This window comes from Rhinoraja longicauda, chromosome 42, assembly GCF_053455715.1.
Source record: "Rhinoraja longicauda isolate Sanriku21f chromosome 42, sRhiLon1.1, whole genome shotgun sequence".
Classification (NCBI taxonomy): Eukaryota; Metazoa; Chordata; class Chondrichthyes; order Rajiformes; family Arhynchobatidae; genus Rhinoraja; species Rhinoraja longicauda.
This window is the reverse complement of record NC_135994.1, coordinates 5,756,199-5,781,270: the sequence shown is the minus strand read 5'-3', so window position 1 is coordinate 5,781,270 and position 25,072 is coordinate 5,756,199. Positions and strand designations below refer to the sequence as shown.

At 49.6% G+C, this 25,072-nt stretch overlaps 1 protein-coding gene across 7 annotated transcripts in view; it reads left to right on the top strand.

Moving 5' to 3' along the window:
* Positions 1-23,118, top strand: part of csad (cysteine sulfinic acid decarboxylase) — a 49,624-nt gene extending 26,506 nt beyond the window's left edge. For all 7 annotated transcript variants that reach the window (XM_078431575.1, XM_078431574.1, XM_078431572.1 and 4 more), the window contains 10 exons: positions 1,013-1,128; positions 3,412-3,491; positions 5,968-6,022; positions 10,181-10,297; positions 11,294-11,358; positions 14,974-15,055; positions 17,247-17,446; positions 18,681-18,732; positions 21,118-21,207; positions 22,767-23,118. In XM_078431575.1, the coding sequence (XP_078287701.1) occupies positions 1,013-1,128; positions 3,412-3,491; positions 5,968-6,022; positions 10,181-10,297; positions 11,294-11,358; positions 14,974-15,055; positions 17,247-17,446; positions 18,681-18,732; positions 21,118-21,207; positions 22,767-22,955 (1,046 nt within the window). In that variant the 3' untranslated portion in view covers positions 22,956-23,118. The remainder of the gene's footprint in view (positions 1-1,012; positions 1,129-3,411; positions 3,492-5,967; positions 6,023-10,180; positions 10,298-11,293; positions 11,359-14,973; positions 15,056-17,246; positions 17,447-18,680; positions 18,733-21,117; positions 21,208-22,766) is intronic.
* The last annotated feature ends 1,954 nt before the right edge of the window (positions 23,119-25,072 follow it).

The following is a 25,072-nucleotide window of genomic DNA, read 5'->3' as shown; positions in this document are numbered from 1 at the left end:
TGAGTTACTCCAGCACTTTGTGAAACGTCACCTATCCATGTTCTCCACAGATGCTGCCTGACCCGCTGAGTTACTTCAACACTCTGTGAAACGTCGCCTATCCATGTTCTCCACAGATGCTGCCTGACCCGCTGAGTTACTCCAGCACTCTGTGAAACGTCACCTATCCATGTTCTCCACAGATGCTGCCTGACCCGCTGAGTTACTCCAGCACTCTGTGAAACGTCACCTGTCCATGTTCTCCACAGATGCTGCCTGACCCGCTGAGTTACTCCAACACTCTGTGAAACGTCACCTATCCATGTTCTCCAGCACTTTGTCTCTATCTCCTGAAGATATGTCTGTTAGACTGTAAATCTACACCGATCAGCCAAAACATTATGACCTGATGAGCCTAAACATTATGCCCACCTGCCTGATATGCTGTTGGTCCTCCGTGTGCAGCCCCATACGCAGCAGGGTGCGATGCACTGTGTATTGTGACACATTCCTCCCGTGACCACCATTAACGTTTTCTGTGACTTGTGCCACAGTCGACCTTCTGTCGGTTCGGACCAGACGGGATAGCCTTCGTTGCCCTCGCGCATCGATGAGCCTTGGGCGCCCAACACCCTGCCTGTCGCCGGTTTGTGGTTTGTCCCTCCTCGGACCACTGTCGGTCGGTACTCACCACTGCTGACCGGGAGCACCCCACAAGCCTTGCCGTTTCAGAGATGCTCTGACCCAGTCGTCTGGCCAGAACAATTTGGCCCTTGTCAAAGTCGCTCAGGTCTTTACTCCTGCCCATTTCTCCTGCATCCAACACGTCAACTTCAAGAACTGACTGTTCACTTGCTGCCTAATATATCCCACCCCTTGACAGGTGCCATTGTAACAAGATAATCAATGTTACTCACTTCGCCTGTCAGTGGTCATGTTTTGGCTGATCGGTGTATGTATGTAACTTTCAAATCATTGAAGCAGGAGCTGAATGGAGATATCTGGTGTTATTATGTGGTTTGTCTACATTCAGGAGGCTCCATGTCTAATCTGTATGCCATGAACGTGGCTAGGTACAAGCTTTTCCCTGAAATAAAAAAACGAGGCTTGTGGGAATTTCCGCGACTGGCAATCTTTGCCTCTGAAGAGGTGAGTCGGGATGGACCATTTATTGAAGGGGTAGTTTTTGTTTGAAAACTGTTTAAGCTCTGCCTGAGTGTTTGCCTCTGCTCAAGAGCCCTTTCATTTTTACAGCTTAGTCTATTGTCACGTGTACCGAGGTACAGTGAAAAGCTTTTGTTGCGTGTTATCCAGCCAGCGGAAAGACAATACACGATTACAATCGAGCCGTCCACAGTGTACAGATACATGATAAAGGACTAACGTTTAGTGCAAGGTCAAGCCAGTAAAGTCCAATCAAGGAGAGTCCAAGGGTCACCAATGACAATAGACAATAGGTGCAGGAGTAGGCCATTCGGCCCTTTGAGCCAGCACCGCCAATCAATGTGATCATTCACAATCAGTACCCCGTTCCTGCCTTCTCCCCATACCCCCTGACTCCGCTATCATTAAGAGCTCTATCTAGCTCTCTCTTGAATGCATTCAGAGAATTGGCCTCCACTGCCTTCTGAGGCAGAGAATTCCACAGATTCACAACTCTCTGAGTGAAAAAGGTTTTCCTCATCTCCGTTCTAAATGGCCTACCCCTTATTCTTAAACTGTGTGGCCCCTGGTTCTGGACTCCCCCCACATTGGGAACATGTTTCCTGCCTCTAACGTGTCCAATCCCTTAATAATCTTATGTTTCAATAAGATCCCCTCTCATCCTTCTAAATTCAAGTGTATACAAGCCTAGTCGCTCCAGTCTTTCAATGTACGACAGTCCCGCCATTCCGGGAATTAACCTGGTGAACCTACGCTGCACTCCCTCAATAGCAAGAATGTCCTTCCTCAAATTTGGAGACCAAAACTGCACACAGTACTCCAGGCGCGGTCTCACTAGGGCCCTGTACAACTGCAGAAGGACCTCTTTGCTCCTATACTCAACTCCTCTTGTTATGAAGGCCAACATTCCATTGGCTTTCTTCACTGCCTGCTGTACCTGCATGCTTCCTTTCGGTGACTGATGCACTAGGACACCCAGATCTCGTTGTACGTCCCCATTTCCTAACTTGACACCATTCAGATAATAATCTGCCTTCCTGTTCTTACCACCAAAGTGGATAACCTCACATTTATCCACATTAAACTGCATCTGCCATGCATCCGCCCACTCACACAACCTGTCCAAGTCACCCTGCATCCTCGTAGCATCCTCCTCACACTGCCTCACAATGAGATAGATAGTAGTTCAGCATTGCTCTCTGGTTGTCCTGAACTACTATCTACCTCATTGGTGACGTCGGATTAAGGTTGCAACCTGTTGCTGGGGTGGGGAAGTTACTTGTGGAGCTTTTGCAGATGAAATATTAAAGAAAACAATCGCATTGGGATTAACAGACATAAGGAACCGCAGATGCTGGATCCTTGAGCAAACAGCAAAGTGCTGGAGGAACTCTGTGGGTTAAGCAGCATCTGTGGAGGGAATGGATGGGTGACTTTTTGGGTTGGGCCCCTTCTTTCGACTGACCTAATCTGAAATCGCAGGTTATGGGGAGAAGGCAGGAGAATGGGGTTGAGAGGGAGAGATAGACCAGCCATGATTGAATGGCGGAGTCGACTGAATGGGCCGAGTGGCCTAATTCTGCCTCTATAACTTATGAGCTCATCAAATGCTGTCTGCCATTTCCCTCCACAGATGCTGCCTGGCCTGCTGAGTTCCCCCAGCACTGTTGGGATTAAACTTGATGGCTAGGATAGGTTGAAACTACATTTTTGTAAAAAAGAGTCTTAGTGAAAGTCATCTGAGGGCCACAATTGGGGGAGGAGAGGGAAAGTAGGGACTATCTGAAGTTGGAGAAATCAATGTTCATACTGTTCAATCCTATCTAGGCTATGTTCAATGTCTGAAGAAGGGTCTCGACCCGAAACATCACCCATTCCTTCTCTCCCGAGATGCTGCCTGTCCTGCTGAGTTACCCCAGCATTTTGTGAATAAAAGCCTTCAATGTTCGTACCGCTCGTGTGTGAGCTGCCCAAGCGAAATATGAGGTGCTGATCCTCCAATTTGCGCTGGGCCTCACTCTGGCACTGGAGGAGGCCCAGGACAGAAAGGTCAGGCTGGGAGTGGGAGGGGGAGTTGAAGTGCTGAGCCACCGGGAGATCAGGTTGGTTAAGGCGGACTGAGCGGAGGTGCTCAGCTGGGAAAGGCTAATGGGGTTAGCCTTGATAGGATTGGCGGTCAGTAACAACAAGGTGGACCTGTTTTGTGCTGTTGGATTCTGTGATAATAAACAATTTGTAGAGTAACTGTGTACTTTCTCCACCCCCCAGTGTCACTACTCAGTCGCTAAAGGGGCTGCCTTCCAGGGCCTGGGCACGGACAGTGTGTATGTCGTAAAAGCAGATGAAAGGTGAGTTTGGAGTGTGTTGACACTGCAGTCACTGGGTGCTCTTCAATGGGAGCCAAGATGCATGGCAGATGCAGTATAATGTGGATAAATGTGAGGTTATCCACTTTGGTGGCAAGAACAGGAAAGCAGACTATTATCTGGATGGTGGCCGATTAGGAGAAGGGGAGATGCAACGAGACCTGGGTGTCGTGGTACACCAGTCATTGAAAGTAGGCATGCAGGTGCAGCAGGCAGTGAAGAAAGCGAATGGTATGTTGGCATTCATAGCGAGGGGATTTGAGTATAGGAGCAGGGAGGTTCTGCTGCAGTTGTACAGGGCATTGGTGAGACCACACCTGGAGTATTGCGTACAGTTTTGGTCTCCTAATCTGAGGAAAGACATTCTTGCCATAGAGGGAGTACAGAGAAGGTTCACCAGATTGATCCCTGGGATGGCGGGACTTTCATATGAAGAAAGACTGGATAGACTCGGCTTGTACTCGCTGGAATTTAGAAGATTGAGGGGGGATCTTATAGAAACGTACAAAATTCTTAAGGGGTTGGACAGGCTAGATGCAGGAAGATTGTTCCCGATGTTGGGGAAGTCCAGAACAAGGGGGTCACAGTTTAAGGATAAGGGGGAAGTCTTTTAGGACCGAGATGAGAAAGTTTTTTTTCACACAGAGAGTGGTGAGTCTGTGGAATTCTCTGCCACAGAAGGTAGTTGAGGCCAGTTCATTGGCTATATTTAAGAGGGAGTTAGATGTGGCCCTTGTGGCTAAAGGGTTCAGGGGGTATGGAGAGAAGGCAGGTACGGGATACTGAGTTGAATGATCAGCCATGATCATATTGAATGGCGGTGTGTACAGGCGCGAAGGGCCGAATGGCCTACTCCCTCTTCTCCCCCCTCCCATCGGGTAAGAGACACAGAAGTGTGAAAACGCACACCTTCAAATTCAGGGACAGTTTCTTCCCGGCTGTTATCAGGCAACTGAACCGTCCTACCACAACCAGAGAGCAGTGCTGAACTACTATCTACCTCATTGGTGACCCTCGGACTATCTTTGATCGGACTTTGCTGGCTTTACCTTGCACTAAACGTTATTCCCTTTATCCTGCATCTGTACACTGTGGACGGCTCGATTGTAATCGTGTGTTGTCTTTCCGCTGACTGGTTAGCGAACAACAAAAGCTTTTCACTGTACCTCGGTACACGTGACAATAAACTAAACTGAAACTGCAGGTTCCTGGGCGTGCATCTCTCTGAAGATCTGTCCTGGACCCAGCACATTGATGCAGTCACAAAACACGCCAGCATCTCTGCTTGATTCGAAGACTGAGGAGATTCGGTATGTTGACGAATAATCTCTTGAACTTCTGCAAGTGCACGACAGGGAGCATATTGACTGGTTGCATCACGGCCTGGTATGGCAATTCAAACGCCAGGGAATGAAGGAGATTATGGCGTGTGGTGGACACCCACACTTAACCTCCCCACCATCGAAGGGATCGACAGGCGGCAATGCCAGCATCATCAGAGGCCTACACCACCCTGGCCACCTTCCATCGGGAGCCTGAACACTGAAACATCCAGGTTCAGGAAAAAGTTTCTCCCCAACAACCATCCAGCTGTTGAACATTACAAACTCCAACTGAACTGCAAGGTGCCTTGGTTGGACCAGGGACTTCAGGCGTTTATTGTTTTTTTACACAATATTGGGTTTTTCATTTATTGCGGGGATATTTAGGGCGGTCACGGTGGCGCAGCGGTAGAGTTGCCGCCTTACAGCGAATGCAGCGCCGGAGACCCGGGTTCGATCTTGACTACGGGCGCCGTCTGTACGGAGTTTGTACGTTCTCCCCGTGACCTGCGTGGGTTTTCTCCGAGATCTTCGGTTTCCTCCCACACTCCAAAGACGTAGGTTAATTGGCTGGGCAAATGTAAAAATTGTCCCTAGCGTGTGTAGGATAGTGTTAGTGTGCGGGGATCGCTGGGCGGCGCGGACCCGGTGGGCCGAAGGGCCTGTTTCCGCGCTGTATCTCTTAAAAAAAAAAAAAAAAAAAAAAAAATCTGAACTTTTGAATTTTATTGAATGAATGAATGAATATGTTTATTGGCCAAGTATGTGCACATACAAGGAATGTGCCTTGGTGCTCCGCTCACAAATGACAACACAAACACACAGTTAACTATTACGAATAAAGAAAAACCACATCAAAACAGTAACGGTACAACATTACGGTCTAAACGTGTGGGTGGAAATACACCAGAGCAGTCTATTGAGTCCTGTTCATTAGCCTGCTGTCCTGTTGCTGGTAAGAATGTCACTGTTCCATTTCAGCACATACTGTACGACAAAGCACTATAGACTCGTGACAAATGACAAAGGATGATGGCTTGTTACAGTACATGTTTTTAAAATGCTATTTATCTGTCTGTTCGAGCATTTCTCCATCGGGGTCTGACTTGAACTAACATTTCCTTTCTGTTGAACAGAGGGAGGATGATTCCAAAAGATCTGGAAGAGCAAATTTCCATTGCAAGGTCCAAGGTAAATAACATGTATTAGACAGTGATGTTGGTCCACTTGCAATGTGGGTTTAATCACCCCTCCCCACTTCCTGCCTGTAAAGTATTGCCAGAACCATAACAATAACAGAATAAGTAATTTAACACTCATTAACGGTGAACTTTATACTTTGATGCTACATGCATAAAATGACAGGTAGACACAAGATGCTGGAGTAACCCAGCGGGTCAGGCAGCATCTGTGGAGAACATGGATAGGTGACGTTTCACAGAGTGCTGGAGTAACTCAGCGGGTCAGGCAGCATCTGTGGAGAACATGGATAGGTGACGTTTCACAGAGTGCTGGAGTAACTCAGCGGGTCAGGCAGCATCTGTGGAGAACATGGGTAGGTGACGTTTCACAGAGTGCTGGAGTAACTCAGTGGGTCAGGCAGCATCTGTGGAGAACATGGATAGGTGACGTTTCACAGAGTGCTGGAGTAACTCAGCGGGTCAGGCAGCATCTGTGGAGAACACGGATAGGTGACGTTTCACAGAGTGTTGGAGTAACTCAGCGGGTCAGGCAACATCTGCGGAGAACATGGATAGGTGACGTTTCACAGAGTGCTGGAGTAACTCAGCGGGTCAGGCAGCATCTGTGGAGAACATGGATAGGTGACGTTTCACAGAGTGCTGGAGTAACTCAGCGGGTCAGGCAGCATCTGTGGAGAACATGGGTAGGTGACGTTTCACAGAGTGCTGGAGTAACTCGGCGGGTCAGGCAGCATCGGTGGAGAACATGGATAGGTGACGTTTCGGGTCAAGACCATTTCTTCGGACGACATAAAATGGCTTTTCAGTCGCTGAAAGGAAGCATGCAGGTACAGCAGGCAGTACCAGGATGGAAATGTCAAAGGTTAGAGGGCATAGCTTCAAGATGAGAGGGGCAAAGTTTAAAGGAGATGCGTGGGGCAAGTTTTCTTTAAACAGTGGTGGGTGTCTGGAACATGCTGCCAGGAGTCGTGATGGAGGCAAGTCAAGGGTGTTTATTTGTCCTATGTCCAGATAGAACGATGGAACTCGTACCTGCTGCAGCACAGCAGAATATGTAAACATAGTACACTGTTGATAATAATAATAATAATAATAGTCTATTGCAGTTCGGAGCTTATTTGAGGTTGTGGTGTTTAAGAGCCTGATGGGTGTAGGGAAGAAGCTGTTCCTGAACCTGGACGTTACAGTTTTCCGGCTCCTGTACCTTCTTCCCGATGGAAGTGGTGGAATGAGTGTGTTTAAGGGTCTGTCCCAGTTTTTTAAGGCGACTGCCGGCGACTGTCATAGTCGTAGCAGGTCGCCGAAAAACCGGGGCCTGGACCCCCCCTCCCCCAACGACAATGTCTACGACAAGCGACAACAACCTACCACCTAGTCAACGTCAAGCTACCGACAACCGGCGACCCGATCGTCGCGAGTAGGACGTCCACCTACGACCGCACCTACGACAACCTACGGCCACACAGGCGGCAACCGAAGTCAACCTACGTCCACCCGCGACAAGCTACGACAAGCCTGAAGACTGAAGACAATTCACGTTTCACCCACTTTCCCTATAAATGATGGAGCCATAGAGCTCAGAGGGCCATCGGAACACAGCTACCAGACTTGGAGGGCATCTACAACACACGATGCCTCAGAAAAGCCACCAGCATCCACAAAGACTCTTCACACCCCTGCAACAGTCTGTTCGAACTCCTTCCATCGGGCAGACGATACAAGGCCTTCTACGCCCGCACCTCCAGACTCAGGAACAGCTTCATCCCCAGGGCCATAGCTGCTATGAACCGGTCCTGCTGAGCCGGATGGCCACAACGCATAGATCAACTTGCACTTTACCCTGTCCAAAACTGTTACAACTGTTTCGTTTCGTTGGGTTGCTGCTGTCTAAATTACCTAAATTATTGCATCGTATGGGAGGCGCATTCCCAATCTCGTTGTACCCCTGGGTACAATGACAATAAAGATATATTGTATTGTATTGTATTGTATACGTTTGGGTTTCCAATCATTCTGCATCATGACTATTTGAAGGTGATGCCATGAGGAACTACTCTGAAATACAATAGCTTCATCAATTAATTAATACATCAATTTTCTGACAAAATGTCAAGAATTTCCTTTATTGATATACAAACAACATTTTTTAAAAGGTTTGACAAGAACAGTGCATACAAAGATATTGTAATAAACTTCAATAAATTTCAATAAATTTCAAACTTTAAAATTCAAACTTTAAACAGATTACAAGTACAAAAACATACAAAACCTAACATCATTTATGGACACATTACACTGATGGATGATGAGATCAAGCCCACACTTGGAATTAGCTGAAGTCAGCACCGGTGACGACCTACGTCACCTGGCGACGACCTACGTCACCTGGCGACGACCTACGTCACCTGGCGACGACCTACGTCACCTGGCGACGACCAACGTCACCTGGCGACGACCAACGTCACCTGGCGACGACCAACGTCACCTGGCGACGACCTACGTCACCTGGCGACGACCAACGTCACCTGGCGACGACCAACGTCACCTGCCGACGACCTACGTCACCTGGCGACGACCAACGTCACCTGGCGACGACCTACGTCACCTGGCGACGACCTACGTCACCTGGCGACGACCAACGTCACCTGGCGACGACCAACGTCACCTGGCGACGACCAACGTCAAATGGCGACAACCTTGCGACAACCTATGTCACCTGGCGACAACCTACGACAGCGCCCACGTCAGGAGACGTCAAGCTACGCTCACTGGCGTCAAACCAACCGTTGCCGAAAAATTTCATGCCTTCACAAATTCCAGCGACGACCAGAAAAACGCTATGTCTCTGGAGACGACTCACAACCATGTCCGCGACACCCTGGCGACCGTGCGGCAACGGCCTAGTCGCCTGTAGTCGCCTACAAAATGGCCGAACTGGGACAGGGCCTTTAAGAGGCTTTTGCATAGGCACGTGCGTATGGAGCACATGCAGGCAGAGATTACTTTCACTTGGCATCGTGGACATTGTGGCTGAAGGGCCTAGTTCTGTGCTGTGCTGTTCTGTTGTATGGGATTGCTATGATGGCAGTCTGTTGGATAACGTTGAGCTTGGCGGTGGTAAGGCGTTCAACGTTGAGCTGCAGTAGCGCTAAACCTCGACAGTTGGCGGCATTTGACGGTGCCGCCTGGCCTGGGGAGGCATGGCGTTTTGCGGTCTGCAGACGTGGCAAAGACATTAGTTTTGCTTTAAGGGCTTATGAGCCTGTAAGCTGCTCGTGGGGAAGGCCGCATAGAGGCTGTCTTTGTCTTCCCCTATGGAGTAGCGATGAAGAGGTGGGGTCTCGTGGACAGTGCCTCCTGTGAGTGTGGGGACCCAACACACAGACAGTGGAGCACATGGTCACCAGTTGCCCCAAATACCGCCCACCGAATGGTGACCGAGGTCTGATTGACCCGGACGATGACACGTTGGCCTGGCTCGCCTCAACGGAGCTGCAGGTCTAAAAGACACACAACAGAAGAAGAAGAAGGATTGCTATGATTCTCCTCGAGAGTGGAAGAGTTCTAATTCTGGGGAGTTTGTGTGTGTGTGTGCGCGTGTGGCTGTTTCTGAGGGGGAGAGTGTTGCGGTCTGATGTTTGCAAAGCTGGTCAAGGGTGGTGTGACGACGAGATGGGCGGCACGGTAGCGCAGCGGTAGAGTTGCTGCTTTACAGCGAATGCAGCGCCGGAGACTCAGGTTCGATCCTGACTACGGGTGCTGCACTGTAAGGAGTTTGTACGTTCTCCCCGTGACCTGCGTGGGTTTTCTCCGAGATCTTCGGTTTCCTCCCACACTCCAAAGACATACAGGTATGTAGGTTAATTGGCTGGGTAAATGTAAAAATTGTCCCTAGTGGGTGTAGGATAGTGTTAATGTACGGGGATCGCTGGGCGGCACGGACTTGGAGGGCCGAAAAGGCCTGTTTCCGGCTGTATATATATGATACGATATGATATGATCTTTGTGGTTTCATGGAATCCAGCCAGCAATGCAAGTGCAACACCAGCAGGGGGCAGCATCAGCTCAGGAACGCATTGACTTGCATGTGGTTTCTAATATGAAGATGTCCACAGTCTGCCTAAAGTTGATTGTACTCTGGTTTCAGGGTGCAGTTCCATTCCTGGTGAATGCTACATCTGGAACAACAGTCTTTGGAGCATTTGATCCTCTGCCGGAAATTGCGGATATCTGCGAAAAGGAAGGAATCTGGTTTCATGTTGATGTAAGTTGATGGTGATGGGTGATGGTGGGGTTGCTGCCTTGCAGCTCCAGAGACCCGGGTGACGTTTGAACGTTCTCCCTATGACCTGCGTGGGTTTCCTCCTGTTTCCTCCCACACGCCAAAGACTCACAGATTTGTGGGCTGATTAGCTTGGTTAAATTGTCCCTCGTGTGTGTCGGGTAGTGTCAGTGTGCGGGGATCGCTGGTCGACACGGACTCAATGGGCCGAAGGGCCTGTTTCCGCGCTGTATCTCCAAACTAAAGTAAAAGTACTGGAGATGTGGAGTTCTGCAGGAGTACAAAAGGTTGTGATGAAGGCCTTCGACCTGAAATGTTAGCTCATTTGTTAAAAGCTCAAAGATCTCATTTTGTTTTGCTTCCCACAGATGTGGTCTGACCTGTTCAGTATTTTCTGTTTTTATGCAATATTTTGAACATCTGTATGGTATATTTCCAAGGAGGAGGGCTACAGTGTAGGATGACACTTTATGACTTTAATAGTTCTTTACTTCAGACATAGATTACAAACTGCTTTGAAACAGCTGTGTTAAGGATGTGTGGACTTCTTTGTTCAAGGATGTGAGTTTAGTTTAGATTTAGATTTTAGAGATACAGCGCGGAAACAGGCCCTTCGGCCCACCGAGTCCGTGCCGCCCAGCGATCCCCGCACACTAACACTATCCTACACACACTAGGGACAATTTTTTTAAAACATTTACCCAGTCAATTAACCTACAGACCTGCACGTCTTTGGAGTGTGGGAGGAAACCGAAGATCTCGGAGAAAACCCACACAGGTCACAGGGAGAACGTACAAACTCCGTACAGACGGCGCCCGTAGTCAGGATCGAACCCGAGTCTCCGGCGCTGCATTCGCTGTAAGGCAGCAACTCTACCGCTGCGCCACCGTGCCGCCCGTAAATGGAGTTGAATATTACGCTGAAGGTCGTGCCTTGGGCGGCCATTGCAATTTTCCGCTCTTCCCTCTCTCCAACAGGCAGCCTGGGGTGGAAGTGTCTTGTTTTCCAGGAAACACCGGCACCTGTTGACTGGGATTGAAAGGTAGGGACTGCCACAGGGACAACTGTGTCCCACTGTTGAGCTCATCCTGAAGCATGTACTGGTATATTTTGCTTTTGTTTGTTTAGCTCTCCCCACTTCAGAAGTGTTGTCCACTTTGTATCTTGAGCAACTCAGCGGGTCTCTTCTTCTTCTGAAGGGTCCCGACCCGAAACGTCACCCATTCCTTCTCTCCAGAGATGCTGCCTGTCCCGCTGAGTTACTCCAGCGTTTTGTGTCCATCTTCGGTATAAACCAGCATCTGCAGTTCCTTCCTATGTATTTGCACCTTGTTGCTCTGTGTGGGAAGGAACTTCAGATGCTGGTTTAAACCGGAGATCGACACAAAAAGCTGTCGAGTAACTCAGCGGGACAGGCAGTGTTGGCTCAGTCCAGCATCTGCACAGAAGAACATTCCCTCAAGTGAAGCTTTCAACAGCACGGCTGTGGGTGGTCTTGGACAGACACAAAATGCTGGAGTAACTCAGCGGGACAGGCAGCATCTCTGGAGAGAAGGAACGGGCGACGTTTCAGGTCGAGACCCTTCTTCAGACAGAAACGTGGTGTTGTTAGGATGTTTTACAGCTTTCGAATGAGTGTATTCTCTGCGAGGAATAAATTTGCTTTTGAAGATGATCACTGTTATTGGGTACTAGACCAAGTGGACCTGTTGGGCCCCAACCTTTCCGGCATTGGTGCAGCATCCTCTCCTCCTCCTCCCCCCTTCCCCGTCCCCATCCCTCCCTCCTCCCCCCCCTCCTCCCTCCCCCCTCCTCCCTCCCCCCTCCCCTACCTCCTCCCCTCCCCCCTCCCCCCTCCCCTCCCCCCTCCCTCCCCCTCTCCCCCTCCCTCCCCCCTCCCTTCTCCTTCCCCTCCCCTTGCTCCCCCTCCTTTCCTCCCCCTCCCACCCTCCCTCCTCCCCCCTCCCTCCCTCCCTCCCTAGGAGATAGATTTAAACGTTAAAATGTGAATAACTTTTAAAATGTAACACCGATTTCAATGAAACTTCTTCCATTAGCACCAAAGGGACGACGGTGAGTAAGGTGGGCCTAAAACTGTCGCGCTATCGTGTACCGGTTTGACTGTAGTGCAGGAACAAACAAACAAACAAACGAGAGTTTTAGTATACAGACAAAGAATTTTGAAGAGAAAGAGAAAAGGTGTATCAATTGATGGATGAAGCTGAAAGAGACCATTAGAATTGACACTGTCCAAATGATCCTGAACAGCGATCAAAACGATGTTGAACAATAACAGATGTAGTGGGATTCAAGATGGGGCGCCGTTTAATTCATTGATACCTTATTGTCACATGTACTTAAGTACAGTGAAAAGCTTTGTTTTGCACACAACCTGGTAGAAACATGTAGCAGAACTCATCTAGGCAGTGCATAGGGTGTCACCATGTTATGAAAGTTCACCCAACTGCCCTATCTACTGTGCAGGAAGGAACTGCAGATGCTGGTATAAATCGAAGATCGACACAAAATGCTGGAGTAACTCAGCGGGACAGGCAGCATCTCTGGAGAGAAGGAACGGGTGACGAGTCTGAAGAAGGGTCTCGGCCCGAAACGTCACCCATTCCTTCTCTCCAGAGATGCTGCCTGACCCGCTGAGTTACTCCAGCACTTTGGGCCCTATCTACTGCTAGCTGCCGCAAGTGGCAGTGGCCCCCAGCTGGGTCTTCCTTCCTTCTCGGCGGCCCACCTCACTCTCCAACGACCCCCTCTCTCACGGTCCTCCTCGCTCTCGCCAGTTGCTCGAGGGTCCCATCGGCGTGTGAGGTGGGTCCAGGGGCTTCCGGGAACCAGATTCGGTCCATGAGCAGAAAGTGTTGGGGGGTCAAGAGGGTCAACATTGCAGCTCAGGAACCCTTGATCAGAACTTGTTCCCCACTTCTAACAAATGGCCGCACGGTGGCGCAGCGGTAGAGTTGCTGCCTTACAGCGAATGCAGCGCCGGAGACACGGATTCCATCCTGACTACGGGCGCCGTCTGTACGGAGTTTGTACGTTCTCCCCTTGACCATCGTGGGGTTTCCCCGAGATCTTCGGTTTCCTCCCACACTCCAAAAACGTACAGGTTTGCAGGTTAATTGGCTTGGTGAATGTAAAAATTGTCCTTGGTGGGTGTGGGATAGTGTTAGTGTGCGGGGATCGCTGGTCGGCGCGGACCCGGTGGGCCGAAGGGCCTGTTTCCGCGCTGTATCTCCAAACGAAGGGTCATCACCCTGAAACATTAACTCTGCTTCTCTCTACATCGTTGCTGCCTAACCTGTTCAGCAATTTCAGTCCTTTTCTGTTTGATTTCTGGCAACTGCTGTTTATTGTTCAGTAAGTCAAACCTACACATTTAATAGTCCGATAATCTAAGTGCTTCAGCACTCTGCTGGATTACAGCTTGAGTTACTGCTTTGTAGTTATCGAAGCAGGTTCCTCGCATGTTGTACAGGGCCCTAGTGAGACCGCACCTGCAGTACTGTGTGCAGTTTTGGTCTCCAAATTTGTGGAAGGACATTCTTGCTATTGAGGGCGTGCAGCGTAGGTTTACTAGGTTAATTCCCGGAATGGCGGGACTGTCCTATGTTGAAAGAATGGAGCGACTGCGCTTGTATACACTGGAATTTAGAAGGATGAGAGGGGATCTTATTGAAACATATAAGATTATTAAGGGATTGGACACGCTAGAGGCAGGAAACATGTTCCCGATGTTGGGGGAGTCCAGAACCAGGGGCCATTTAGTTTAAGAATAAGGGGTAGGCCATTTAGAACGGAGATGAAGAAAAACTTTTTCACCCGGAGAGTTGTGAATCTGTGGAATTCTCTGCCTCAGAAGGCAGTGGAGGCCAATTCTCTGGATGCTTTCAAGAGAGAGTTATATAGAGCTCTTAAAGATAGCGGAGTCAGGGGGTATGGGGAGAAGGCAGGAACGGGGTACTGATTGTGGCCATGATCACAGTGAATGGCGGTGCTGGCTCGAAGGGCCGAATGGCCTACTCCTGCACCTATTGTCTATTGCCTATTGTCCTTGGCTGTTCAATGCTGCCTTAGCCAAGAAATGGTACACAGTAGGGGTGGCGACAATGGAAGATGATGGGGTTATTGGGAGAAGGTAGGAGAATGGGGTTGAGAGGGGAAGATAGACCAGCTATGATTGAATGGTGGTGTAGGCTCCATGGGCCAAATGGCCTAATTCTGCTCCTATGACTTATGAACTTGTGCAGCTGTGAATGTTTGAATTCTGTGGGGGGGAAAAGGAAGTTCAAGTGTCTCGTGGCCTTTTCATCTGAAGGTACCATGAGGTGAATGTGTTGGGAGGAACTGCAGATGCTGGTTTAGGTCGAAGATGGACACAAAAAGCTGGGGTAACTCGGTGGGTGAGGAGGCATCTGTGGAGAAAAGGAACAGGTGACGTTTCGGGTCAAGCCCCTTCAGTCTTCAGTCTTCAGACTGAGGTGAATGTAATGTTTAGTGTGATCTTCCGGCACTGCAGGTAATCTCGCCCAAAGACAATGAAGATGTGTGGTCTTGTGTAAATGTTCAATAGCCTGTTTTGATGAGATGACTGAGGGCCGAGCACCCTGGACATGTTGACACCGATGTGTTGCTGTCTTCCTAGGGCCAATTCTGTTGCCTGGAACCCGCACAAAATGCTCCAGGTGGGGCTGCAGTGTTCTGCCTTCGTGCTCAACGATGACACAGTAGGTTGTACGGAGTTGCAGCGCTTTCCTCCTGTGACCGCGTGGAACGTTTCTCGTTTTTTCTCTCCCGTTTCCTCCCACATTCCATAGACGTGTAGGTTATTTGGCTTCTGTAAATTGTCCCCGGTGTGTAGGATAGAACCCAAGATACTCGAGGAGCAAGATGGACCACTCTGTTGAAATCGCCTACACTGAAACGTAGTACGCAAAGGAGCGTAACGGCCGCCATTTTAGTAGGCAACCAAAGATACTGGAGGAACGAGATGGACCACTCCGTCTAAATCACCTACACTGAAACGTAGTACGCAAAGGAGCGTAATGTCCGCCATTTTAGTAGGCAACCAAAGATACTAGAGGAACAAGATGGACCACTCCGTTGAAATCGCCTATACTGAAGTGTAGTACGCAAAGGAGCGTAACGGCCGCCATTTTAGTAGGCAAAACCCGCCGTTCGTCATGCCTCTCGCAGTGTAATCAGTGTTTTGGGGGAACAGTATGTATGATGATACCATTAAAATGCAGAGTATATCTCATCTATCAATTCACAGATTGTTCTTATTTTTCTTTTAAAATGTTTCTGCAAGTTTCTGCCGACTAAAATGGCCGCCGTGACGTACTACAGTTTTTAGGGTCGAGTGGTCTGTCTTGCTCTGCTCTATCTTTGGATAGAACTAGTGTATGGGGATCGCTGGTTGGCGTGGACTCGGTGGGCTGAAGGGCCCTTTTCCACGCTGTATCACTAAGCAAACTTAACCACACTTGTTACCTCAGCTCCAACCCATTTTTGAACATTAACCTCCCTGGTGGTCAAACAAAGTAGTCGGCCCTGTCGATTGGTCCATGCTTGTGCCCAGGCGAGTCCATTTTAATTCCCATTTTTAGGTCTGAAGAAGGGTCTCGACCCGAAACATCGGCCATTCCTTCTCCTCAGAGTTGCTGCCTGTCCTGCTGAGTGACTTTTTGTGTCTATCTTTAATTCCCACAATGTCCATCGGACACTGCAGTGAATTCAACACTGCAGTCTTCTGCGTACAGTGCAGTAATTCATCTCCCTTGCCACCTTAACCATGTCACTCCAGTGCACCATTGTACAGATTCCACACACTGTCCTATACCACCACAACGGTGTAAAATACAACTAAAGACCCTGGGTCTCCATGCAATACATTGTAAGGCTGGCCAGTGAAGACGACCTTCCCATCCAAGTCCGAGCTAAAGTTGACTTCTTGCCTTTGGCTATCAGGGAACAATTGACTCGCTACCTCTGCAGTTGTTGCATTTGAGACACCCTGCTTGTCTTCTATAAAGCACGGAGGAATCTTTTGGCTCGATGTCATGTTCCTTCAACTGTATAGTTAATAGCTGGAGTTTCTATCTCCACAAGATCATACCTGTAACTAGGGTTGCCAACTGTCCTGTATTAGCCGGGACATTCCATATTTTGGGCTAAATTGGTTTGTCCCTTACGGGACCGCCCTTGTCCCGTATTAGGCCCGGACACTGTAGGCCCGGACACTGTAGGCCCGGGCACTGTAGGCCCGGACACTGTAGGCCCGGTCACTGTAGGCCCGGTCACTGTAGGCCCGGTCACTGTAGGCCCGGTCACTGTAGGCCCGGTCACTGTAGGCCCGGTCACTGTAGGCCCGGTCACTGTAGGCCCGGTCACTGTAGGCCCGGACACTGTAGGCCCGGACACTGTAGGCCCGGACACTGTAGGCCCGGACACTGTAGGCCCGGACACTGTAGGCCCGGACACTGTAGGCCCGGACACTGTAGGCCCGGACACTGTAGGCCCGGACACTGTAGGCCCGGACACTGTAGGCCCGGACACTGTAGGCCCGGACACTGTAGGCCCGGACACTGTAGGCCCGGACACTGTAGGCCCGGACACTGTAGGCCCGGACACTGTAGGCCCGGGGGGGCGCTATGGTCCTGGGAGGCGCTGTGGTCCCGGACAGTGTAGGGGTGCTCCACCAATGGCGGGCGCCGCCTGACGGAAGTTGCATAGGAACCCGCCTCCCGGCCCGGGCGCCCGCCATTGGTGGAGCAGGAGCACGTGGCCGCCGGCTGGGTGAGGTCACGTGGGGCGCGGGCCGGTGGCTTCACCCTTTGTCCCTTATTTGGGAGTGAGGAAGTTGGCAACCCTACCTGTAACACTCTTACTCAACCATTGGGTTTTGCCTCTCTCCAGGGCCTGCTGAAGAAGTGTCACTCTGCCAACGCGGGCTACCTCTTCCAGCCGGACAAGTTCTACGACGTCGGCTACGACACTGGGGACAAGTCGCTTCAGTGTGGCCGGAAGGTGGATTGCTTCAAGCTGTGGCTGATGTGGAAAGCTGTTGGCACTCGAGGACTGGAGCAAAGAGTTGACCGTGCCTTTGCCTGCACGAGGTTGGTGTGGAGGTCGGGGCCAAGCCCATCCAGACATAACCAATCCAATATAGACAGAGTGCTGGAGTAACTCAGTGGGACAGGCAGCATCTCTGGAGAGAAGGGATGGGTGACGTTTCTGATCGAGTCCCTTCTTCGTGTAGGAATTGAGTTATGAGTTTGGTTTATTGTCACGTGTACCGAGCTACAGTGAAAAGCTTAGTTGCGTGCTAACCTGTCAGCGGAAATTCTTAAGGGGTTGGACAGGCTAGATGCAGGAAGATTGTTCCCGATGTTGGGGAAGTCCAGAACAAGGGGTCACAGTTTAAGGATAAGGGGGAAGTCTTTTAGGACCGAGATGAGAAAGTTTTTTTTCACACAGAGAGTGGTGAATCTGTGGAATTCTCCGCCACAGAAGGTAGTTGAGGCCAGTTCATTGGCTATATTTAAGAGGGAGTTAGATGTGGCCCTTGTGGCTAAAGGGGTCAGGGGGTATGGAGAGAAGGCAGGTACAGGATACTGAGTTGGATGATCAGCCATGATCATATTGAATGGCGGTGCTGGCTCGAAGGGCCGAATGGCCTACTCCTGCACCTATTTTGAATAAAAATAAAATAAAAATAAAAAGACAATACATGATTACAATCGAGCCGTCCACAGTGTAGATAAATGATAAAGGGAATAACGTTTAGTGCGAGGTAAAGTCCAATCAAAGTCCAAGGGTCTCTAATGAGGTAGATGCCGGTTTATGCACAGCCTACCCCCACAAACTGAGCTACAGGGAGAGGTTGAGCAGGCTTGGACTCTCTTCCTTGGAGCACAGGAGGATGAGGGGTGCACAACATCATCTGAGGAATAGATCAGTTGGACGCACATTCTCTCGCCCGGAGTAGGGGAATCGAGAACCGGAGGACAAGTTTAAGGTGAGGGGGGGGGGGGGGAAAGGTTTACTGGGAACTTGAGGAGTAACTTTTTAACAAAGGGTAGCAGGTGTATATAATGAGTTGCCGGAGGAGGTAGTTGAGACAGGGACTATTGCAATGTTTAAGAAACATTTAGACAGGTGCATGGATAGGACAGGTTTGGAGGGATATGGGCCAAATGCAGGCAGGTGGGACTAGTGTGGATGGGACAAGGCCTGTTTCCACACTGTGGCTCTGACTCTAGCATGTGCAACATTTTACACTCGCCTGTCAGAACTGACCTACTGTCTCCTGTATATCAAGGACCTTTATTGTGCTTTTGAATTTTTTAGGTACTTGGTCAATGAGATGAAGCAGAGGGAAGGGTTTCGACTACTGATGGAGGTAAAGTGACTCAACTTTTATACAGGTATTCCTTGATTTATGATTTTTTTTTTCTATAACAGCATTGACAATTTGGGGCATTTCAACTGTAACGAGTGACCCTCCACTCCATGTGGAGGAATATAATGTACTGAAATGTCCACGCTGAATTTGTTCCCCCAGCTTCAAGGAATGACTGGAAAATGCCTGCACCCTTACCGCGCTTGATTGAGGCCCAACGTTGTCCTATTCTCCTCTGAGTAACTGAGCTTCATGCTGTGACAAGGGAACGGGTTAAAGGATCTGACGGGTAGAACAGAAAAAGTCTCACGTGTCTGTTTAAGTTGCAAATCAGCTTTATTGGCAAGAGAGAACAAAAACAATACTTGTCTTGGTATGCTCGGGGTCCGTTTTACAGCAGCACATCTCTCTCTCTCTCTCTCTCTCTCTCTCTCTCTCTCTCTCTCTCTCTCTCTCTCTCTCTCTCTCTCTCTCTCTCTCTCTCTCTCTCTCTCTCTCTCTGTCTCTCTGTCTCTCTGTCTCTGTCTGCGTCTGCGTCTGCGTCTGCGTCTGCGACTCAGCACGATGGTAAACCTGTCTCGTACATGAACCGGCTTCCTGGTGCTTGCCTTTATACAGGTAACAAATCAGCTGTTGAAATAACCGCCGCTAAGTCCAGGCCAACAGCGCTGCTCCCAAATTCAAACTAGAACCAATGGCCGGGGACGGCATCCGAGCGACCCCCACCCCGGGAACAAAGCGCTTTCAACCGCAGACTGGCGCGTAAATCAACACACACAGCGCTACAGATGGTGTGTAAAGTAATACACACAGCGTTACAGACTTGGTGTGTAAAGTAATACACACAGCACTACAGACTGGCACGTAAATCAACACACACAGCGCTACAGACTGGCGTGTAAATCAACACAGCCCTGCCGGTTTGGCGCGCAAAGGTTTAACAAATGCTGTTAGCTTAATGCTTGGGAATTTACACAACGAGCTGTCGTCTGCAGGCTATGGGCTTTAAACGCAGCGCTGTGGGCTTTAAACGCAGCGCTGTGGGCTTTAAACGCAGCGCTGTGGGCTTTAAACGCAGCGCTGTGGGCTTTAAACGCAGCGCTCTGGGCTTTAAACGCAGCGCTCTGGGCTTTAAACGCAGCGCTGTGGGCTTTAAACATCGCTCTGGGCTTTAAACGCAGCGCTCTGGGCTTTAAACGCAGCGCTCTGGGCTTTAAACATCGCTCTGGGCTTTAAACGCAGCGCTGTGGGCTTTAAACGCAGCGCTGTGGGCTTTAAACGCAGCGCTGTGGGCTTTAAACGCAGCGCTGTGGGCTTTAAACGCAGCGCTCTGGGCTTTAAACGCAGCGCTCTGGGCTTTAAACGCAGCGCTGTGGGCTTTAAACGCAGCGCTGTGGGCTTTAAACGCAGCGCTGTGGGCTTTAAACGCAGCGCTGTGGGCTTTAAACGCAGCGCTGTGGGCTTTAAACGCAGCGCTGTGGGCTTTAAACGCAGCGCTGTGGGCTTTAAACGCAGCGCTGTGGGCTTTAAACGCAGCGCTGTGGGCTTTAAACGCAGCGCTGTGGGCTTTAAACGCAGCGCTGTGGGCTTTAAACGCAGCGCTCTGGGCTTTAAACGCAGCGCTATGGGCTTTAGGCACAGCGCTGTGGGCACAATGCTATGGGCACAGCGCTGTGAGCACTAAACACAGCCGTGGGCACAGCTCTATGGCACAACGCTGTGGGCTTTAAGCACAGTGCCGTGGGCACCAGACAGCGCTATTGGCACAGCACTGTGGGCTTTAAACATAACACTATGGGTCACAGATTGTTTGGGAAAATTCTCGTATAACACGCTCACTGACCTTTGGCCCTCGTGTCTCACATTATCTGCTTAGAACATATCCCCCCCCACCAGCCAACCAACCAGCCTGACCCCCAGGAGAGGATATTTCCACTAGTGGGAGAGTCTAGGACCAGAGGGCACAGCCTGAGAATTAAAGGACGTACCTTTAGGAAGGAGGTGAGGAGGAATTTCTTTAGTCAGAGGGTGGTGAATCTGTGGAATTCATTGCCACAGACGGCTGTGGAGGCCACAAGTCAATGGATATATTTAAGGCGGAGATTGACAGATTGTTGATTAGTGCGGGTGTCGGGGGTTATGGGGAGAAGGCAGGAGAATGGGGTTGAGAGGGAGAGATAGATCAGCCATGATTGAATGGCGGAGTAGACTTGATGGGCCGAATGGCCTAATTCTACTATCACTTATGTACGTGACTTATTTTCATGTGCGTCTTCTCGTTGGGCCATTCTTTTTGGATGTGTCTGGTTTTATTTTAAGTGTGATTTTTTTTCTTTCTCTTCCTCGAACTGGAGCTTTGATCACGTAAAATCTCCTCTCTTGCAGCCTCAGTGTGTTAATGTTTGCTTCTGGTACATCCCTCCCAGCTTGCGAGGGAAAGAGGAGAGTCCTGACTTCTGGAAAAACCTGGGAAAGGTAAGGCTGTACTAGGACTTGGCCTTGCTAGCAGCAATCTAACCCTCCTAAAGAAAGTACATTGTGGGAGTTGAATGAGGACTTCAGTGCTTTTTGTACACGGACATCTCCAGAGAGATTCTGTTCACTGTCAGATTACTTGCTGGTACAACTCCCACAAGGTTTTCTGCAGCAAGACTCGTGCTGTAAGACTTTACCCAAGGTGGGGGGAATGTTTACCCAGGATAGAGGAATCAACAACAAGTGGACATACACCGATTAGCCAAAACGTTATGACCACTGACTGGCGAAGTGAATGACATTGATTATATTGTTACAATGGCACCTGTCAAGGGGTGGGATATATTAGGCAGCAAGTGAACAGTCAGTTCTTGAAGTTGACGTGTTGGATGCAGGAGAAATGGGCAGGAGTAAAGACCTGAGCGACTTTGACAAGGGCCAAATTGTTATGGCCAGACGCCCGGGTCAGAGCATCTCTGAAACGGCAAGGCTTGTGGGGTGCTCCCGGTCAGCAGTGGTGAGTACCGACCGACAGTGGTCCGAGGAGGGACAAACCACAAACCGGCGACAGACAGGGTGTTGGGCGCCCAAGGCTCATCGATGCGCGAGGGCAACGAAGGCTATCCCGTCTGGTCCGAACCGACAGAAGGTCGACTGTGGCACAAGTCACAGAAAATGTTAATGGTGGTCACGGGAGGAATGTGTCACAATACACAGGGCATCGCACCCTGCTGCGTATGGGGCTGCACACGGAGGACCAACAGCACATTAGGCAGGTGGGCATAATGTTTTGGCTCATCAGGTCGTAATGTTTTGGCTGATCGGTGTAGGTTGAAGGCGAGGGGGGCAAGATTTAATACAAACTGTTTCACAGGGTAGTGGGCATATGGAACATGATGCCAGAGGAGGTAGTCGAGGAAGGTACTAGAAAAGCCACTTGGACAGGTGTATGGATAGGAAAGGCCAAATGCGGGTAAATTGGACTAGCTTAGGAGGGGCATCTTGGTCAGCATGACGTTTCAGCCCTACTCTATCTCTGACACTAAATGCAAAATAATTCTTCACGGACTGTGGTACAAACGTTGACCCTGTGTGGTAGGTCACAGTAAGGATCGCACTTGAAGCTGATCCTTTAGATTTAGAGATACAGCGCGGAAACGGGCCCTTCGGCCCACCGGGTCCGCGCCGCCCAGCGATCCCCGCACACACTAACACTATCCTACACACACTAGGGGCAATTTTTACATTTACCCAGTCCTGCACGTCTTTGGAGTGTGGGAGGAAACCGAAGATCTCGGAGAAAACCCATGCAGGTCACGTGGAGAACGTACAAACTGTACAGACGGCGCCCGTAGTCAGGATCGAACCCGAGTCTCTGGCGCTGCATTCGCTGTAAGGCAGCAACTCTACCGCTGTGCCACCGTGCCGCCTGATGTGCGATGAGGTGGGGTGGCTGGAGCCATGGCTTTTGTAGGCAGAGAGGGGAATTTAACAAAGGATGGTTGTCTTCTATCGTCCATTCTGTTCACTGCCAATGGCCTCATTTGGTTTTTTTTCAGGTGGCTCCATTCATCAAGGAGCGGATGGTGAAGCAAGGTACCATGATGGTGGGTTACCAGCAACAAGGAACCTACGTGAACTTCTTCCGGCAGATCCTGATCAGCCCGCAGATCAGCCTAGATGACCTGGAGTTTTTCCTGGACGAAATCGAGCACCTGGGGAGGGACTTCCAGATGTCTGTTGTCTGAAGAGTTTGGACTAGGTTTAGATCACCCTCCACTAGTTGCCCCTTGAACCCTCGCAGAACCTGTCAGCTTATTTCTTTCTACACCACTTGATTAAGTGGTTTAGCTTGGCAAAGTATTGTATTTTTGTTGCTGTTTTGCTGAATAAATACCAGGTGAGTTTAAAGGTTGGTTGTAAGAGTTGGATGTGGTTGGAAAGGTTTTGGTGGATCGGAGCCCAGGACCAGAGCTGGCTCTCTTTGTCTCGCATAGATGTGACTAATCTAGTTTAGTTTAGAGGTGCCACACGGAAACGGGCCCTTCGACCCACCGAGTCCACGATGACCAGCGATCCCTGCACACTAGGGACAATTTGCAATTATACCAAGCCAAATGACCTACAGACCTGCAGGGGGAAAAAACTGCAGATGCTGGTTTAAATCGAAGGTAGACACAAAATGGCTGGAGTAACTCAGCGGGTCAGGCAGCATCTCGGGAGAGAAGGAATGGGTGACGTTTCGGGTCGAAACCCTTCTTCAGACTGATGTCAGGGGAGGGGCAGACATGAACTTATCCAGGCAGCAGGTTGTGAAGAAGGATCTCGACCCGAAACGTCACCTATTCCTTTTAGAAACATGGAAAATAGGTGCAGGAGGAGGCCATTTGGCCCTTCGAGCTAGCACCGCCATTCATTTTGATCATGGCTGATCATCCACAATCAGTAACCCGTGCCTGCCTTCTCCCCATATCCCTTGATTCCACTAGCCCCTAGAGCTCTATCTAACTCTTTTAAATTCATCCAGTGAATTGGCCTCCACTGCCTTCTGTGGCAGAGAACTCCACAAATTCACAACTCTGGGTGATTATTTTTTTTTCTCTCATCTATGGCCTCCCTTTTATTCTTAGATTGTGGCCCCTGGTTCTGGAACTATCTGAAAGATAATTCTTTTCTAAGTTGGAAATCCACTATGTATCATTCTACGTATACTTGCTATCATTCTTTCAATGTAATTCAATATTCACCCTGACACTACCATTGTTGAATTCCACAAAACTATATTACTGTTATCTTACAAAATGCTTTAAAAAATATACGGGAAATTTGTGTGAAGTCACATTTCCATTAGTCAAGTTGTAGGTAACATGTATTATTTTCTAAATTCCACCTAAGGTTCCATCAGGAGCAGGATCTGGATCTGTCTTGTTACTAGGCCATAGAGTCATAAGGCATGGAAACAGGCCCTTCGGCCCAACTTGTCCATGCTGACGAAAATGCCCGATCTAAGCTAGTCCCATTTGTCTATGTTTGACCCATATATAAGGGGACGTACAACGAGGTCTGGGTGTCCTAGTGCATCAGTCACTGAAAGGAAGCATGCAGGTGCAGCAGGCAGTGAAGAAAGCCAATGGAATGTTGGCCTTCATAACAAGAGGAGTTGAGTACAGGAGCAAAGAGGTCCTTCTGCAGTTGTACAGGGCCCTAGTGAGACTGCACCTGGAGTACTGTGTGCAGGTTTGGTCTCCAAATTTGAGGAAGGATATTCTTGCTATTGAGGGCGTGCAGCGTAGGTTTACTAGGTTAATTCCCGGAATGGCGGGACTGTCGTATGTTGAAAGACTGGAGCGACTCGGCTTGTATACACTGGAATTTAGAAGGATGAGAGGGGATCTTATTGAAACATATAGGATTATTAAGGGATTGGACACGTTAGAGGCAGGAAACATGTTCCCAATGTTGGGGGAGTCCAGAACCAGGGGCCATTTAGTTTAACAATAAGGGGTAGGCCATTTAGAACGGAGATGAGGAAAAACGTTTTCACTCAGAGAGTTGTAAATCTGTGGAATTCTCTGCCTCAGAAGGCAGTGGAGGCCAATTCTCTGAATGCATTCAAGAGAGAGCGAGATAGAGCTCTTAAGGACAGCGGAGTCAGGGGGTATGGGGAGAAGGCAGGAACGGGGTACTGATTGAGAATGATCAGCCATGATCACATTGAATAGTGGTGATGGCTCGAAGGGCCGAATGGCCTCCACCTGCACCTATTGTCTATTGTCCTCCAAAAACCTCTTCCGTCCATGTTCCTCTCCAAATATCTCGTTTTTTCTCCTTAGATGCTGCCTGACCTGCTGAGTTACTCCAGCTT